Source organism: Danio rerio, chromosome 7 (genome assembly GCF_052040795.2).
Source record: "Danio rerio strain M-AB ecotype USA chromosome 7, GRCz13ab, whole genome shotgun sequence".
Classification (NCBI taxonomy): Eukaryota; Metazoa; Chordata; class Actinopteri; order Cypriniformes; family Danionidae; genus Danio; species Danio rerio.
This window is the reverse complement of record NC_141027.1, coordinates 38,684,697-38,705,568: the sequence shown is the minus strand read 5'-3', so window position 1 is coordinate 38,705,568 and position 20,872 is coordinate 38,684,697. Positions and strand designations below refer to the sequence as shown.

Here is a 20,872-nt window from a genome sequence, read left to right as displayed (position 1 = left end):
CGTGAGAGAGATATGAAAACAGTTGAACTGGAGAGCTCTGAGGAACGTTGGAGTATCACTTAAACTAATCAAAGGACAACAAAATAACTCAAACAACCCTGGAGGAGCCGGAGACAGAGACCACAGAGCACGGTAAGACTAGAGTGCTGTTGTGTGTATCTACATGTGCTGAGACACGCTCATCATCTGTCTAGATGAGGTCAAGTCTAACCAATGTAGAAAAAGTGACTGAAACTATTATTACCTGTATAGAGAGATGCACTGGAGAAAGAGGAGGGTACAGAAGGAATAGAAAAGGTGCGAATTCATTGTTTAATCCATCAGATTGTAAACATTTATGATGGAATATTTTAAACCTGGCTTGTTACTTTGTGACTGAAACATAATAAGCACAGGAACACAACAGGTTAGAGACAACGGAGTTAATGTAGATGAATGAAGCAGAGATCTGCAGTGATATGCTGAACCGCAGACTCAGGGCAGATGCATTACGGAGAGGAACAGATGTTGGCCTGTCTGCTGCTAAAACAGATGTGAGCTATTTAGATAAACAAACACGCACATTTGCGCAGATCTCGTGGTTTCCAGGGAGAGGCAGCCTGTTGATGTAACTCATCTTCATATAGCAGAGGGCAATGAGACAATTACAGCCGCATGAGTAAACGCGAGTAGTCAGAGACGCTCAGCCTATAAATGCCTCATCGTAAATATATGACACCGGGGAGGATATGAGATGGATGTAGAAGAAGAAATTAAGCTCAAGGAAAAGCCAGTAGAGGAAAGAAAATGGAAAGAAAAGCCTTAAGGAGGGGAAATAGAGTGACAGATAAGTGGATGTTGAGAGTTGTGCTCCTTGGTAACGCAAATGTGATTTCCTTCAGAGATCAAAACCCTGAGGGAGAAATGCACGAACGAACATCTAATAATAACCGGGAAAATTTCCACATGCATGTAAACGTGAAATCACACATGCATGCGATTAGAGTTCTGATTAGCAGTATGTTGGCCTTTAGTTTACATCATGTGTTGTCATATCTGTTTTGAGCAGAAAATGAGCATGTGTGAAAAACAGAGATTGTGGGTGTGTGTTAATAAGGTTTGACTGTACTCTGTGGGGCTTTAGAACACATAGGTCCAACCTTTCCCTCACATATCGATCAATAACACCGCACACAAACATGCCTCAGTCAACAGCTCTTTTATTGCATGTGTCTGAGAGCATTCAATTATAGCATTTCGGAGACTCTCTGGTCCTCTTTTCTTCCAAAACCTCACTGCGACAGCACTGTAAGTCAGGTATTACTGTTGTGTTTGTGAGTGTGTCTAAAAGCATCTGTGCAGCCACTAGGAAAACCACAAAACCAATAAGGAAAATCGAAGTTAACATTACATAGAGACATGGCAACTTTAAGCAATTTCGGTGACCTCTTGGTTTCATTTACATAAATATGTTCTGTTTTATCTTGTGTTAGGTTAAAAAACGCTTATCAACATGGTAAGTCTGTTAATTACAGATGTTAGCAGCTTCGTCTTTTTGTTGTTTGGAAATTTCACTTTGTTTTTGTGCTATTGAATGTTCTTCTGTGCTATGGAGCTTGTTTATGCAAAACTTCATCCTCGCAGCTCTCAAGGATGTGCCAAAGCTGGTGCTGTCGAAATGAATAGGCCCTCCTTATGGCTAGACACTCTTTCAGACAGTGGTCAGAATGAGGCTGTAAGAAATCCCTTGGGAACTTCAACCTCTCAACTGTAATTCAACCAGATATTTTTTTCCTTAAGAAAAAAATGACTTCATTTGTCAACTCTGTAAAAGAAACACCTGAAAAAAAGAGAGATTAACATAATTATTACAATTAGGAGACATGCTTTTTGTTTTGAAATGCCTGTTTGTTTGTTTGTTTGTTTGTTTGCTTTATTTATAGAGCACATTTAAAAACAACAGATGTTGACCAAAGTGCTTTACAAAACGACCAGCATACAAAATCTATACCTATATATAAAAAAATTGCAAAATATATAAAACAGATTAAAATTAATTACAATCAAAGGCAAGAGACAGAAGGTGATTTTTTAGATGAGACTTAAAAGCACCAAGTGAAGAACATGACCGGATCTGTAAAGGCAGACCATTCCACAGTCGGGGGGCTGCAGCAGAAAAAGCCCTGTCACCTCTTGATTTCAACCGCGTTTTGGGGACAACTAGCTGAAATGTGTTTTCAGACCTGATTGGCCTCAATGAAGTGTGCCAGTGAAGAAGCTCAGAAATGTAAGTCGGTGCCAGACCATTCAAACTTTTAAAAACTAGAAGCAATAATTTATATTGAATTCTAAATTGGACTGGGAGCCAGTGAAGAGACAATAAAACCGGTGAGATACTAGAGAATTTTTTTGTCCCAGTTAAAAGCCTAGCAGCTGCATTTTGAACCAGCTGCAGGCGTGCTATTGATGCCTGTGAAACTCCAGAATACAAAGAGTTACAGTAGTCCAGTCTTGACATAATAAAAACATTAATGACAGATTCCAGCTCATTAAAAGAAAGAAAAGGCTTCAATTTGGCAATGTTCCTTAATTGATAGAAACCACTTTTGACGACTGAGTTTATTTGCTTGTCAAACTTTAACTCAGTGTCAAAAGTAACTCCAAGATTTTTTACGTGACTGTGGACCTTAGGCTTGATCGAACCTAATTTATTAATTGTAGATTCACAGACACTCGGAGGACCAAACACTACTACTTCAGTTTTTGATTCATTCAAGTGTAAGAAATTACCAGCCAGCCATTCCTTAATCTCGTTAAAACAGGTGAAAAAGGACTGTAAAACAGAATTTTCTCCCATTTTTATAGGCAAGTAAAGCTGAGTATCATCAGCATAGAGGTGGTAGCTTACATTATGCTTCTTACAAATTGCTGCCAAGGGAAGCATGTAGATAGAGAAAAGAGCTGGGCCCAAAATTGAACCTTGGGGGACACCACACTCCAAACGTGCAGATGAGGAAGAAAAGTTACCCAGTTCAATAGAAAAGGTCCTCCCTGAAAGATAAGAACTAAACCAATTTAAAACATTTCCTTGAATCCCAGCCCACAATCTTAAACGCTCAATCAAGATATTGTGATGTATTGTGTCAAATGCCGCAGTCAGGTCTAGTAAAATTAGAAGTGCGCATTTTCCAGAATCAACTGTCAGAAAAATATCATTAGACACTTTTAGGAGAGCTGTCTCAGTGCTATGCCGTGTCCTAAAACCAGATTGAAATTTGTCAAGAATGTCATTTCCAATTAAGTGACTAGAAAGCTGTTGAAAGACAACTCTCTCCAAGATTTTAGACTGAAAAGACAATTTTGAAATTGGTCGATAGTTTTTTAAATCTGATGAATCCAGATTGGGTTTTTTTAAAAGGGGTTGTACTACAGCATGCTTAAAACAAGAAGGTACGACTCCACTCAGCAAACTAGAATTCACTATTGATAGAAGGTCTAATCCAACCACCTCCAATACCTGAATGAAAAGATGTGGAGGGATAATATCCAGTGAACAATGGGAGGGCTTCATATGGAGGACCAAGTCCACCAAATCATGTAACGTGATTGGTTTAAATTCATCCAAAAAGTGTGCTAGTGAAGGTGGGATGGTACTGTCAAGGAAAGAGTCTTGACGCAGAATCCCAGCTCTAAGGGCTTCAATTTTACTAATAAAAAACTGTAAAAACTTTTCGCATGTTGTCTGGCAAATAGCAAGACCAGACATAGTCTCAGTGTTTAAGGCTAAGTTAATTGTTTTAAAAAGAACTCTAGGGTTATTAGGAGCCTTTTTTATGAGATTAGCAAAGTATTCTGCTTTTGCGGCTTTAACTGCCTTCTGATATTTAATCATAGAGTCTTTTAAAATTTCATAATGCACCTGCAGTTTAGTTTTCTTCCATATTCTCTCCGCTTTTCTCCATAGCTGACGAATGCTACGGGTATCACTATTTAGCCACGGTTGTTGTTTGGCTTTAGGTTTTAAAATTTTCAAAGGAGCACACAGCTCCATGATTTCATTACAAGTGGAATTAAATAGTGACATTGACTTATTTATTTCCAACCCAAAAGGCAGAGATGGAAGTAGTGAATAAGCCTTCGTAAAATCACTGGCCGTTGAAGGATTCAAGCAACGAGCACGACGGTCAGGTGGTTTGCTATTTAAAAAGGGGCTGGGAATTTGAATATTAAAAACAACTGGATTGTGATCAGACAAATAACCCTCTTCAATGTCGATATTTGTGATAGATATCCCTAAAGATAGTACCAAATCTAGAGTATGTCCAAATTTATGCGTAGGCTTTGAGACAGATTGAGACAGATTAAAAGAATCAATAATATGTAAAAATTCCTTCACCATAGGCTCTTTGGGACAGCAAATATGCAAATTAAAATCACCAAGTATTAAGATTTTCTCAAACCTTGGTACAATGGTAGTTAAAAACTCTGAAAACTCCTGAATAAACATTTTGTTGTATTTTGGAGGTCTGTATATGAGAGCACAAACAATCGGAACACAGCCATCTATTTTAACGAGCTGCAGCTCAAAACTGGAGTAGTCCTGAACGGCCAGCGAGCGACATTTCATGATATTTTTGAATATAGTAGCGACTCCCCCACCCCTGCCAGAGAGACGGGGAGTGCTTAAAAAGTTAAAGTCTGTTGGAGAAACTTCCAATAGGCAGTCAGAGTCACCAGCACTAAGCCAAGTTTCAGTTATGCACAAAATGTCCAGATCTCGTGTGGAAATAAAATCATTTAATAAAAATGTCTTGTTTGAAATAGATCTGGCGTTTATTAGCGCCATCCTCAAACTTTCAACATTTAAAGGGTTTGAGAGAGTGTCAGAAGAGTGTGTCGGATTGGGAACGTACTCCAGTGCTTTAAGATTAAGGGCATTTATTCCACCGTTCCGAAATTTCAAGGGCACAGTTCTAGAATGAAGCATTGTCTCCGAATAATCCGGTATGATATAACGAAGAAAAGAGGACCTTACTTCACAGGAGACCGGCCAGTGGCGCCTACTCGACAACAACTCACAGCCGACGCCCTCCACCGCTGACAGCTCCAGGTGCGAGGTCGAAGCTCCGGGTAAAGTTAATCTTCTAAGTCTCACTGAAACACCACCTCTCTTTCCCCGCTTTCTATATCGCTTCTTCCGATTTAGCAGGCAATCAGGTATACAACCGATGTTTACCGGTAGGCGGGTTTGAAAAGTAGGATCCGGTGGCCTCCGTCCATTTGAATCATAACCGCGTATCGTAACAAAGTTCCTGATGCTAAGCAGAAATTCGCGATCATACTTATGCAGTGATGAAACGCCGTTTAAAAGAAAGAAAAGCAGGATAAAAGAGCCGTAGACAAGAACAAGGCGACGGCATGCCGACAGAAACACAGGCGCCATCTTCATCCTCAAAGTTTTGTGAGAGTTTCATTCCTAGAGTCCCGGAAGTTTTTTTAGTATGCTGTATATAGAAAACATTGTGATCCATCCATGATTCTGTGCATGCGGTTCTCAAAATGGTCACAATTATTAGTTTTTAAATTAGTTTAAGTTACACTTTTTATTTTCTCAAATCTTGAAACAGTCATGACACAAATAATCATGAAATTCTATTTATTCTAATGTTTTGTCTTTAAAACTTCTTTTAAAAAGTAATTCAGAATAAAATTTTGACATTTTGTTTGCTATGTTTTGATAGATTGGTTATGTTGCTTTTGGATTTTACAGTTAATATTTGAGCTCTTTCAACTGTGGCAGGAATTGCTGAGATTTAACTGAACTATTTGTACTGGTAAACTGGGGGTGTTTAATCAGGGAGCCAAGTGCAGAAATTATGGGCTAAATCTCTCTCATTAGGCTTGTCCATGTTAGCTTCTAAGTAGTATGACTCAATTGAAAACTGTATCAGAACTATGTTTGCTGCCTGTAGACTCCAGATTTTGTAAAACTAAATAAAATTTCCTTGAGATTCATCAATCTCATTGCTGCTTTCCACCTGCATGTCATCCATCAGTCTAATGCTGAACAGACAGATTTAGCACATCCACTAATTTAAGATTGAGTCACAATTTTCTTGTTTGCTTTTGAAAGACATCTTACGATAAAAGAGCTCACATTTATTACATTAAAAAGCTGTATAAATTGTAATATATTAATATTATAAAATACCATTACAAATAATTAAAAAAATACATTTTAAAATATTGGAAAATTTAATTGAACCCTTTATTGCAGTCTTCAGTGTCACTCGATACTTTAAAAGTTATTCAAATGTCCTGATTAGGTGGTCAAGAGACATTTCCAACTATTCTTATAGTTGAAAACATTTTGTGGAGCCCATGATAGCCTCATTTATTAATAAATAAAATGTTCAAAAGAACAGCAATTGCTGAAAGAATTGTACTATATTTTTAGAAAATAATAATACTGACCCCTAAGCTTTAGAATAGTTGTGTATATAATCAATTAAAAATGCAATTAAAGAATATTCAGTGTTGGAAAATGAAGATTAATCATATAATGTGCAAGGAAGCCACTGCAGTAAATCAAATTCTGTCAGAAGTTTAGATCAGCAGCAGATGTGTCACTAATGATATAACGACTGCTGTGATTGTGGGAAAAGGTTACAACAGTCACCTACGAGTAATGTAACTAATGTAATCAAAGCAAATCGTGCTTTTGAAAAAGTCCACATACATTTCAGAGGGGAAAGTGGGGGAAGCTGAGGTTAATTTACTGAAGAACACAGAGATGAACATGGAGGTTTGCTTTCTGATGAAAGTTGAAAAGGTAATTACAAAACAGTGATAACCATTTACAATATCTCCTTCTACTAGGACTAAGAGTCAGTAAAAAAATGGGCTTTCCTCTTTCTAAAAAGATCATTTGTGTCACCAGTATTAGAGATGATGGGAGACACTGATCAGATGATAAGAATCCCACAGTGTAGTGAACGATATCTCATGTACTGCATCTGAATATGTCAACTCCACTATCAAATGCTTAAAAGTAAACAAATACAATTTAAACAGAATAGGGGTTCGTTCTTCGTACGTGGATTACTCAGTTAGCTGGATTTGGATATAGACGATTTGACACGATCCAGGATCGTTTCGTTCTTCAAAGCCGATCCGAGAGTTGTTGTCATAGCAACAGATCTGCTAGCTCAAACCTGATCGGAAGCAGGTTCAATTCATATAAACAGGATTAGATCGGCTTAGTTCAAGCTAAGATAATAGAGAAATTATGTTCCGAATTCTGATATTTTCTTACAGTAGTAGTTATATACACTTGGGAAAATGGTACATATTTTTAACTACATATATAAAGTTATAGTCATTAATAAAATAAATAAAGTTATACATATTAATAAAACTTATGCAATCTGCACCCTCGAAATGAAAGAACAAAGACTGCCACCTGGTGGTGCAAAGAGAAAACTTATTGATATGAACTTTTTAGATCGCTTTAGTACAAATTGTGTATAATAGAAATGCACAATATGTGACTTTTTTTTAAAGCAATAATACATTTATGCAGTCATAAACATGTTTTGATAGTTAATATGCCAGTGATTTAATGCTTCACAAAAGTTGCAGACGCCTTTACCAACATGAAAATGCTTTTGTAAACAACCAGTTATTCTTTACACCGATTAAAAAACGGCTACTATAATAAAGAAAATCTTCTCTAAATGTAGAACTAAATACATTGATTTGCATTGAAATACATGATGAATACTCTTGACACATGAAAGTGTAAAGCCTGCAGCTCACAACAAATGTGGAAGGTTATAGCATGTCATATTTAACAAGCCGTTTACTGCTAATTTGATGTAATTTTCCTCACATGGATAATTGAATATTAATCAGATGATGTCATTATCAGATCAGTTTATCCAGACATTGTAATCTGATTCGCGAACTTGCTTGAAGAATTAGCAAGAGATCGGTTATCAAGATTAAAAAATCCAGGATCTGTCAAATCATCTTAGATCATTTAAGCGAGGTACGAAGAACGGACCCCAGGGCTTTTCCAGCCTAATCTCATCAGTAAACATAACCAGAAAACAGTTCAGTCATACAGAAATGTAAAAATTTTAAAAGAAGGCATGGCACTAAACCCCACCTCTAAACCCAACTACACTAAACCAAATTCATATGAAACAGTCATTAAATCAAAAAATGACAAATTCATAGTGTTGGCTTTTCACACTTTCACACAGGTCATTTTAAACACTGAAAAAAAAATCATTTTTCTTAATGTTAATAGTAAATCGTGAGTATTCACAAGCTTATGTTTCACATTGTACATTCCTAAACTCCTAGTTAATATACTTTCCGTGTCATTCATTGGAACGCAATAATATCCTGTTTAACCTATTTTAAATGGTAAGATACATTTTCCTGATTGGACTTTTCTTAGACTATAAACACACAGTAAAACTGTCTCAACACTACAATTTACCGTCACTTGTCATTTTAAGACATTGTTTAAAATGCACATTGCTTCCTTGACCGTCTAAAACATGAGGCACATGTTGAGCATGGTTGATAATCATCTTGCCCCAGTAATGTTGATTTGCTTAACACTGTGCACAAATTTTGTACTGCAATGCAGGGTTGGCACTGGGTTGGTTCTATGCTCTGGTGCAAGATTTCATAACCCAGGGTAAAAAGTGGGCTATGTGAAAAGAAAAGCATGGCGGAATTCATAGTATTTATAATAAGTAGCTACTTTTGCAGAATATCTAGAGAGACTACTGCAATGAGATTAGTCAAAGTCAAATATAATGGCAACTCAAATGAGCAATTACACTTGAGTATTATAAAATAAAAATGAAATGTATTACTGAGATATTGCAACACTTAATAGGTTAAAATGTCAGATGTTGTTATCTCACACAACAGGTGATGCATATGCTTAGTCTAAGGTTTGGATAATTTAAAGCATATAAACCGTCTTGGATGATTTATTCGTTTAGGTTTACCTCAGGATTTGAGCAACAATAATGTTCCTAAAATCTTTGTCAAGATGAAACTTTGCATTCATCTTGTGACAATTTGCCTCTTTCTTGCCTCTTTCTCTATTAGACCATCACATCAGAGGATGGATTCTTAATAATCAAGATAAACAATGGACATTTTTGCTGTTGTTGTTTTCTGTTGTTCATTTGAAGATTGTTACAGTTAGAATTTTTTTTTTGTAGTTAATTGGCGTATAACACCAATGAACACTTGAACTTACAAATTGCAATAAAAATTACAATAAAAACTAATTTTGGGCACATTTACATTCTTGAGGAATGTTGATTATTGTATATTGTCTTTTGTTGTGAAATAAATGATCTACTTTTCAAATGTTAAATAATAAAGAGCTTGTTTTATCTCTCATTTGTAAGTCCCTTTGGACCAAAAGTGTCTGCTAAATGAAAAGATGTAACATTTGTGTATGTTAGTGTTCTCTGCATCTGTCATTGGCATTATTTCAGTTGTTTCTCCTTTTAACTTGTCTATGAACTGCAAATGACCCTCATTTTCTGTAGAACATATGAGGAAAACACTAATTCTCACTCTATCTTCATCTCCCACATAGCTTCCACTTAGGCGGCAAACCTACAGAGCCTTTTTTTTCCTCAAATCTTGGTTACAAAAGCATCTTTGAAGCCACGAGCCCCGCTTGGGGACTTGTGAGTTAGAGCTGCTACAAACAACACACACACACACACACAGCAGCTACTTCCCTTAGGGACTTGTTACGTACAAACATACTGGATACGTGATCTATGGCATCTTCATTCTGCCTATCCTGTTTGAGTGAGGACTGGAGGATGAAGACTTTTACACCCACAGCACTGTCACTAAGGCTGTCTATGAGATCACGAGGATCTTTTTTATATTCGACAGGCTAAACTTGGAGATTACAAACAGATAAATCTGTATCAATAATCTCAAACAGATTGAATTCTCTAGATAATACCAAGATAACACCAGGCTGATGTTTTTAATCGACAGACAAAAAATACAGGTGAACATGCTGATAGGATAAACATAAACCTATTCATTAAACCAATGAACAGAAACTCTTAATGCAACTGAAACCAGGGATCACAGATCATTTTGGAAAATGTAGTTTACACCTTCACACAACACATAAGGAATTCATTTTATTTTATCATTGTAAGATATAAATTGACATTATAGCAACACTGGTTAGCACTGTCACCTCACAGCAAGGAAGGTTCTTCCGGGTGCTCCGGTTTCCCCAACTGTCTAAAGACATGTGCTATAGATGAATTGAATAAACTTAGTTGTCCATAGTAGACGTGTTAGTCAGTGTGTATGGATGGTTTAAAGTGCTGGGTTGCAGCTGGAGGGGCATATACTGAATAAATTGGTGAATTATTCCACTGTGGTGACCCCTGATAAATAAAGGGACTAAGCCAAAGGAAAATGAATGAATTAAATTGATATTATATGACTCTAAATACAGTTCTGATTGCTTGAAATTCAGTTAATTTGTGGTTTTAACAAAGTTAGTACTTTAACAGTAACAGTGAAACTGAATTCTGTAGACAAATTACAAAATATTGTCTACTGTATAACAACACATAGATTAGTGTAAAACAATATATATATATATATATATATATATATATATATATATATATATATATATATATATATATATATATATATATATATATATATACATATAAAGGTGCCGCAGTGCCGCAGTAGGTAGTACTGTCGCCTCACAGCAAGAAGGTCGCTGGTTCGAGTTGGTGTTTCTGTGTAAAGTTTGCATGTTCTCCCTGCCTTCGCGTGGGTTTCCTCCAGGTGCTCCGGTTTCCCCCACAGTCCAAAGACATGCGGTACAGGTGAATTGGGTAGGCTAAATTGTCTGTAGTGTATGAGTGTGTGTGGATGTTTCCCAGAGAGGGCATCCACTGCGTAAAAACGTGCTGGATAAGTTGGCAGTTTATTCTGCTGTGGCGACCCCGGATTAATAAAGGGACTAAGCCGACAAGAAAATGAATTAATGAATAAATATAAAAAACAAATAAACTATATATATTAAACAACAACAAATAAGAATGTGCATCCATATTTCATTGCTCAGGATTTATAAAATACAACTGAGAAAAGAGTTAACAGGCATCTTTAATCAACCAAGCTTATCCATGTTTGAAATCTGCATTAGGTCAGCAAATAAACTACACACACAGCTTGCAAATTTAAAGCACTGACCCACTCGAAACAACCCAACTTATTTAATTAATCTTAAGTGCTTTTACAATGTAGATTGTCAAAGCAGCTTCACATAGAAGTTCTAGTGGATTGAATCTGTGTCCGTCCAGTTTTCAGAGTTGTAGTTTAGTTCAGTTCAGAGTGGTTTAATTTTCACTGCTGAAAGTCCAAACACTGAAGAGCAAATCTATTGAAGCGCAACTCCACAAGTCCCAAACCAAGCAAGCCAGTGATGAGAACACATTCATAAACATAAAACTCACCTAAAAGACTCTTGGCGTTAAACGAGTATGCCAACAAAGCAATGACAACTATGAATTTTTTATCTTAATGCATAAACATACATATATGAACATGTACGCACACATTTATGAAATTTACATAAGTATTCATCTTCAGGCACGCCAATGAACATTTAACCTCATGACAGGAGCTGATGAGCAAGAACAAATGTTTACCTGTGTGCATATGATGAGGCTCTCACAGCGGTGGCAAATACATTTCTTTCTCTCGTTTTCAGACTACAGACATGGTCCTAATCAAATGGCCTGACATACTGCACGGATCCAATTATTTTAGCTGGCAGAATAGATTAGCAGCACAGACCTGCAATCTGCTTTTGAAAAGAAAAAAAACACACACACTTCCACTGTCTTCTGAAAATCTCAGTTCACTCTACCATCATCTGCACCCCCTTTCATTTCCTTATAATCTCTCCAAAGAGACAAACGTGTTTCTGCAATACTTCAGCATTTCAGATTGTCTAACTGTTGAGATTCACTGCGAGACATACTTACTGTCATGCTCTTTAAGATGACAGTAAGTAGCAAAAATTGGACAGAGCAAGCGGAAAACACTTTCACAACTGTGCTCAAGCTGAAGATGAAGCACAAGAGAGTGTGTATAATGCACTCCAAACCCCAGTTAAAACATTTATGAAGGGACACAGTTATGAGCACAGACCTTGCAATCTAATGATTTTTAATCCCTATCATACATCAATAATAATCTGTATGACTAGCTAGAATGAATGGAGTGATGAGGCTGTCACTAAAATGTTTCTTGATTTACAATGTTGTTATAAGCAGCCCCACATGAAACATGGATTTCTTTTTATTTCCTTACTTACTCCAGGGTCATTTATATCGAAGTTTATATTAATCTCACTGTGTTGGTGTTTCGTAACATGTTTTTTTTCAACCCAGGCTCATTCTGAAAACATAACTCTATACACATTTCTAGAGACTGCCAAATACGTCCCAGGAGCTACTTTTTGCAGTTTTTGTTTTCGCAAATCCACCAGAGGCTGATGTTTACGTTTTTTTAATATCTCAAATTTCTCTCTCAAGTGCCCTTCACGCCTGCTGTTCTCACGTAAACCCACCAGAGGCCATGTTGACTGATTGAATGAATGACTGACTGACTGATCGACTGACCGATTGACTGACCCACTCCCCTTCTTATCTAAACCCAGCCAACTGTATCGATTGACCCGTCTACCTACTTTCCTAAACTCAACCAACAATTTTCAAAAGCAATCCAAAAAAAGAGAAGCCCTCGTCTGTTTTTTACCACGTTCTCACCCTGTTATTTACTTGTTTATTTCATTTTTTGGCTTCTGTCTTACCTGCTTTCTGGAACCATTCTTCACCAGACTCGAACCCAGTCATCATGGTCAACTCCTCTCTGCATTTTAAGTCTGCCGACATACACGGTGAGCTAACAGCACAAACTGGTAACAGCGGGAAAGCCGTCAATACGGACAAGCGGTCAGCTGACGGTGGAACGGGAAACGGTGTCATAGCACCCCATAGCATTCGTTTTAAAAATGAAAGGCAGCCATACGTACTTCTGACAACTTTGTGACCTCCAGAAACGTATATAGGACTACGGTTTCAGAATGAGCCTATGTTTAATTTTTTTATGAGGCAAGTCGTTAAATGTTAATTTGAATAGTTTATTAATAATTTTATTACACATTGTGAATTATCTAAAACACCAAATATTCTTAAATAGCTTGTTTGTAAAAACTTTATTCAGAAATGAAACATGAATCATTAACTAAGAATAAAGACACAAACATTACGCACAATATATATGTGTTTATAAGTCAAAAATACAGCATTTGTAGATGAACTTACAAACTGCTTACCAACATCAGTTATGTAAAGTTGAACAAATCATGAATTAACTATTTTGCTAATGCTTTATAAATTATTCATAGTGTGTAATAGTGCTACCTTATTCTTTTACTTTGTGCTTTTTAGCTCCTGTACTCTCAAAATCATTCCAAATAAATCTGCAGATTTCTGTCAAAATTCTGTAACGAAATGGCAAAAAAAGTCAGCAGAGTCTCTGGCCTTGCTTATAAGCAACTGAAATGCAGATGACTATTTCCTGTGAATACTAGCTGCCTTTTAAATTGTTATGCATAATTGCTTGTTCATGACATTTGCTGTCCAGTCTATTAGATTGTATTAAATTAACATATATCAAGTATTATAATATTTATGAAAAAATATCATACTGAATAAGAATGTAAACTTAATAATATTCTGATAAAGGCTGGAATTATGGATTTATTTAGTTTCAGGAAACAATCACCTCCTTTGGTTTAACCTACTAAACGATAGACACCAGATATTCAGAATCAGTTTGCTGCTAATTTTGACCAATATAGAAATTCAGCTTAAATCTTTTTCTCACAGTATGAGAACTTGTGTGAGTCTGGCTTTGGAAAATAGGATCGGTCACGCAGGATTTCAAACCACAGCCCCGAGTAATAAAATATTAACAAATCCGCATGTGCCTTAAGAGCAGATCCCAGCATCCAGTGAGCTATACCCTTTGTAGCTCACTATTCATAAGGTATTCATAATCATTGTCTATAAATGATTGAACACAGCTTTAAATAGCATTGCTTTATCGTTAAAACAGATAAGCACTCTCAGTCCCTCTTCCCCTCACCCACACTCTCACCCCTAGTGTCTTACTTATAAAAGATGGTCTAAATAATTGAATTGACTTTGGATTCTCAGGTCTCTGGAGAGCAAGATGAATGAGGTGACTAAATTTAAGAAGTCTAAGTGATTGCACTTGAAAGCTGCTTAATGAACTGTGCGTGTTTCTGTGTGTGACGTAAAAGACTCATGCTGACAAGTTTCCAAAAAAAACTCTGATTCATTTCAGCAATGCAGTGCAGCGTGTGTGTCAAAAAAATATATATTTTTTTAAAAAGCATAACTTTAAGTAAAAAAAAAAAAAGTCAGCCAAAAATAAAAATTTCTTGTGTAGTTCCTAAGCATTAATATTTTTTTTGTCTGGAACATTAAAGAAAAACTCCTAATGGCCTCCAAGTCAACAAGAAATACAGATTAGGAACAATAGGTTTTTATTATATGGATAAACTATGAGGGCGGCATGGTGGATCATTGGTTAGCACTGTCGCCTCACAGCAAGAAGGTCACTGGTTTGAGTCCTGGCTGAGTCAGTTGGAATTTCTGCGTGGAGTTTGCATGTTCTCCCCATGTTTGCATGGGTTTCCTCCGGGTGCTCCGGTTTCCCCTACAGTCCAGAGACATGCGCTAGCTGTTTAAAACATATGCTGGATAAGTTGGTGGTTCATTACGCTGTTGCGACCCCTGATGAATAAAGGGACTAAGCCGAAGGAATATGAATGAATGAATGAATGAATGTTCTAAGAACTACATTTTTTGCTTTAATAATTTTGAAGTTACAAAATTTAAGTTACAATAATTTTGATGCTATTGTTCGAAATTTGGGACTGGACAGTAGCTCATGGGTAAGCACTGTTGTCTCACAGTCTCAGAAGCTTGCTGGTTCTAGTCCCAGCTGGTCCAGTTGTAGAGTTTGTATGTTCTTCCCGTGTTTATGTGGGTTTCCTCCGAGTGCTCCGGTTCCCTCACAGTTCAAAGACTTGTGGTATATGTAAATTAGATAAACTAAATTGGCTGTAGTGTATGAGTGTGAATGTGAGAGTGTATGGGTGTTCCCAGTACTGGGTTGTGGCTGGAAGGGTATCCTCTGCGTAAAACATATGCTGGATAAGTTGGCGGTTCATTCCACTGTGGCAACCCCTGATAAACAGGGGACAAAGCCGAAGGAAAATGAATGAATGTTCAAAATACTGTTGGTAAGATATCTTTGTTACTTTCCATGTTCCTTTTTTTATTATATTATATCCCATAAAATAAAACAGCATCAACTTCGTCAACAAGTGTCAAAAGTGTCTTGAGCCCAAAATTAGCATATTTTGATATCTGACAGACACTGACACCGCTGAAAATGTTATCTTTGAAGGAATGAATTCATAAATATTCACACAGAAAATGAATTTAATAATGATCTAATTATTATATAATGAAATATTTTTAAGTGAGCATAAGTGTTCTGTTTTTAAGGGTAGGTTACTGTGGGCATATCTGACTCTACCAGATCAAACTAACAGCAATAAACGAACTCCATGTGTGCTGACAAAACTGCAGTGCATTGGCCTGTGTCTGTTTCACTGTGTGAAGACAAGCTTTCATATCCAGGGAGACTCAGCAATAACAAAAGACTATGTTATTTTTTTTCTTTGTGAACTCTACAGTCTGGACTGCTTTATGTTCTGTTAACTAGACTGCTAGTTTATGGTAGCACAGGAAACCTGCTGGCAGCCACAGCAGTTTCAGCCATAATTAAAAGGCCACATAAAGTGTTCACCTAAACAGCAGTAAAGAAATGATTCGTAGGTTTTCCATGTAGGTAAAAGAAGAATCATGTATATTATTCAGGTATGTCATAACAACAGAATCTGTTGAAAAATAGTATTTCAAAACTAAAAGTGTTTTCTCCAACATATTTTTTTTTTTACTATTTTAGAATAAAAAACGCTCGAGAAATGCTCAGATTAAACTTCTGATTACTAGCCTGTAAATTAATTATGTGCCAACTCATCTGTCTACAAATTTTTTCCAGGAAGACTGCTTTGCCAAATGCACATCAACATATTGTTCTCCTGGGTGGTATAAAATCGCCCATGTAACATTCATAATTTATAACCCATGCCATTCATTAGGTACTCATTTCGATGCTTTTTGTGAGCTACAATTACAATGACAAAATTGGTTTTGTCCATTTGAGCTACAAATGAGTTTCTTATATTAGATTTGAAATGTAAAATAAGATGACCTTTCAAACCAAAGACAGAGAACTCAATGCACAACTGTCCCCCTGAAAGGATGTTATAACGCCATATGTCATTACTGCCAGGAGAAAAGAAAGGAGAGAAAGAAGAATAGAGAGGAAATAGAAAAGCTTTCATGCTCCAGTACACATTGGATTTGCAAATACCGCAGTACATTACCATTACCACATCAATCACTGCCATTCTCACACTCATTTCGAGCAAATATTCACAATAGTTCAATTCTTGTCAAGGCTCTTCTTTTAAACCACACTGACAGGCATCTGATGATACTGTACCATAATAAAACAGTGACTGGAAACGCCGGCTCTTAATTGGTGGTCTGAAAAGGCTCTGCTAATGCAGTCTGAACCCTAAACAGCCGGTTTCTTTATTGGGCTTCTATTGACAGCCACTGCTGGCTATATTTTCTCTATCCAGCAAAGCAAAACAAATTCCTCTCAGAAATACAATTATGCACAGGCATTGTTGTCATTAATAATAGAGAGGTTTGTATGCTGGAGGAGCATGCTCTTTGCCCAAAGGGCCGCTATTTCATTCCTCTAACCACTGCCATCTCTTCTTTCAGCAAAACAGTTCGGGGACAATAGGGACACAAGAACAGTTGGCTTCCCAAGACAATGAAGCAAAATCGCCACCTCAATCCCACATTTATTTAAATTAATTTCACAAACAGCGATTAACAAAGCAGCCTAATTAGGTCTTTGGAGACTTGCAGACTGAATAAGACATTGAAAACACCCATGTGGCAAAGTAGGAGACTTCCTGTGAAGACTTAATAGCATGGGTGTTAGTTTACTGCAGTTGCACTAACGATGCACTAATGTGTGATTGCATAACACTGTAGGAAACACTTCATTTGTGACATCACATACAGTAACAGCCTAAATATTTATTTAGTGTCGTCAATGCCATACATTTTAATCATATTTCATTTTGCAATGAACGGTGATATAAAATTATTCTGTAATACATTTTTTATTAATATAATAACTAATCAAGACCTAAAGTGAATTGTTGAAAGTAAAAATTCTGTAAAGTGTTATTAAAGGTGGAAACACTATAAATTAGTATACTGTGGGTGAAGCTGTTTTATCAGTAGTATGTAAGCATGAGTTCAGCATGTAAAATTATAAAACATCATCTAGTATAATTTCAAAGGGAAATAAATGGAAGTTGAAAACGTACTTATTAGATGTTTATTTGGAGTAAAATAAACATTATTGAATGACAATAGCTGTTCTGTTTACTAATAGTTCTGTTTGCGAAACATCACTCTTCCATGTTGATCTGGTTCAGTCAGCATGGAAATTCCAGTGTGCTGATAACAAAACTCTTTGAGATGTAATACAAATGTGTCAGTCTTCCCTTAGTAACATAAGTGTAATGTAAACCGATACGGACGATGGCCCAATATTTCTGTTTTTGTGAGTTCTTTTAATAATATTCATTACACTGAATAACAATATTTAAATAGTTATTAGCGTGTCTCCACCTAGCTAGCTCTGGAGAAACTGGCAGCCAGGTAACAGTGTGACAATGTCATTACCAGTCCAGCACAGTTGTCTAGAATTGCAGGCCAAGAGCAGATTGTAATCATGCTGTGCCATTCTACACTCACATGGAAACTGGAACTATACCTGACAGTTCTTCAGAGTTTGGAAGAATAGTGAAAAAGCAGCAAATTAATAATAATAATAATAATAATAATAAAAACTTGTTGAATAAAACTTGATGCTCAGATGAAAAATCAAGACTGTCAAAAGTGTATCAATAAATGTTTTGCGATGACATTTAGGCCCAATCCTAATTCTATTTTTTCACCCATCCCCTTGGCCCTTGAAACTGAGTGTGAAAGGGAAGGGCTTCAGATTTTACCTCCAAGAAATGGGACAACACTACAACACCTGCACACACCATCATATGTCATCGCGATCTCTTGCTTCATATGAGATTGACGATGGCACACTGTAGTAATTCCAGTTGCGTTTTATTTGTTTTGGTATTTATCTTCAAGAATTCACTGAAGGCAACAATATCACGTTATCATAACGATACAACATGATGTGGCATTAAGATCGTACCTGTACTGTCTATTTACACCGTGGCCATATTCATTAATGTAAACACACGAAAACAACATTAACATTATAGCAGACACTGTAAAAAGCTCATTTCCAGCCACTAGACTTTTCTGACAGGGTATTCGAGACATCGATTGACAGATGTGAAAGTATGCTGTGGGACCACAATTATTTTTATGGAATATAGATTGCGAAATTTTGCAATTTTTTAATGTTTTTTTTTAAAGCATGACCGTAAAACACGAACACAGTTATGAATGTATTAAAACATATGGCTGTTTGTTGTAAAAATCCATAATAATGACAAAAAAATACTAATCTGTGCATCTCCTTACTTCCGAATGTAACCCTTGGATTCAGGTGTGGTTCTGAAAAATATGAGTTTCAAGCAGTACCCAGCCCTACCCTTAGCTCTATGCCTTCAAGCTAAAGAGAATTGGGACACCCCTACCCCTTCACAGGAATGCGTAAAACAAGGGGTAGGGCTAAGGGTACATTGGGATTGGGTCTTTGTGTAATCTACAGTTACTGTAACTGAATCCTTCTGTCTTGAAATCAGAAAAAAAGTGTACAAAGAATCACTATCGCTGTAACTATGCCATGTTGTAGCTAACATTCTGTTCTTGTTTCCCAGAGCATGAGGCCACGATGAGCTGTGCTCAGGCTGGACCAGAGGAGAGCTCCACTAATGCCAGCAATACTAATAACACCAGCCTCAACTGCACCACCAATGATGAGTTGGAGTGCAAAATCTGCTACCAGCGCTTCAATACACACAGCCGCAAGCCCAAAATTTTGGACTGCCTACACCGAGTGTGTGCCAGATGCCTCAACAAGATTCTGGACATGGGGGATGGTTCCAGTTCCATCAGCTGCCCTTTCTGTCGTCACGAGACGCAGGTCAGTGAGTTTGAAGTGGCTGGGCTGCCAGATGACTCAAACATCATGTCCCGCCTGGCTGTGCGGGACAAGTCCTGGAGCTCGGACCACAGTAAAGAAGTAGTGTTGACGCCTAAGAGCCTGTCCTCCAATGACAGCCCATCCCACGACTCCTCCAACTGCCTGGTCATCACAATCATGGAGGTGCAACGAGACCAGCAGCGATCACCCAGCCAAAACGCCAGCTCTGATTACTACGGTGACCTGGACTCAGTCTCTGTAGCATCCAATAGTGGTGTGGTGGACCAAGACGCACTGTCCAAGTTCTGCAATCATGTGCCACGGGTCTTGGTGTGGCTGCTGGGTTTTTTCTACTTCGGTTCGCTGCCACTTGGCATATACTTGCTGGTGATCCAGAGAGTGACCTTGGGGATTGTGTGCGTGAGCCTGGTGCCATCCAGTCTCACAGTCTGTCTGGTTTACGGCTTCTGCCAGTGTCTGTGCCAGGGCATGTGCGACTGCTCCAGCAGGGCGTGACTGGAACAATCATGGCCAGTGAAAACTATAGCTTACATCATTTCACCACGCAGAGCAGAGATAAATAAGCTATAGGCATCTGAATCTCCTTGCTGCAAATTAAATGCAATGTGCACCATCTTGCTTTGAAAGGATGTGTACGAGCAGCTGTAAAAAGAGGATGGGTCAAGCATAAAAAGTGAAGGTCCATCTGGAGCAAACACTACTAGCTTAAAGTTTTTGCACACATCCTTTAAGCTCATTCTGAAGTAAAAATCTGGCCTTAGAGAAGTTCTCCATGAAGGTCAAATGATGATCCACAATTGGGAGATTAGCAGATGGACTATTATGTACAGCCAGGCAGAGTGGATGGGCCAAGAATAAACTTTTATGTTGGTTGATTATTATCTCTGTGAAATAAACCATGCGTACTGATTCTCTTTAACAAGAATCCATGAGTAGCACTGTTTCAGGTGAAGCCTGAATTCGTCTGTGTGGTAAAAAGGCATTGACTATACAGTAGGTATTGCAAACACAAAGGAATGGGTTACCGCTGAGGTAAGAGGTGGGCCTTTAAATAAAAAGATTTGACCCATGTTGTTGTTCTGTTCATCTGTTTAAAAAAAGACCCTCCAGAACTCTTTGGAGTGTGTCACATTGTTACATCAGGACCATAAAAATCATAACTGCAACCAATCTCACACTACAATAGAGTTGTCTCTCTCACTTTCTCACTGACATCAGAATGTGAAAATGCCTCTTCGAGATTTGATGTAGTGACACAAATTGAAATGGTGTTCCCATACTTCCTTGGCTGAACTGACACGATGAAAACGCTCTTGGAATTCAATAACAGAGCACAAACACTCCATATAACACCACATGTGCTGGAGGACGAGGATGGCACATGATG

At 37.4% G+C, this 20,872-nt stretch overlaps 2 protein-coding genes across 14 annotated transcripts in view; one reads left to right on the top strand and one right to left on the bottom strand.

The window, feature by feature from the left end:
• cep89 (centrosomal protein 89) overlaps positions 1-20,872 on the bottom strand; it is a 109,046-nt gene that overhangs the window by 26,500 nt on the left and 61,674 nt on the right. The window lies entirely within an intron of this gene.
• On the top strand, positions 58-20,554 carry zgc:165481. 2 transcript variants are annotated; one of them, NM_001098764.1, is given in 2 exon segments: positions 58-132; positions 19,199-20,554. In NM_001098764.1, a coding segment is annotated over 1 exon segment (768 nt). In that variant the 5' UTR covers positions 58-132; positions 19,199-19,212; the 3' UTR covers positions 19,981-20,554.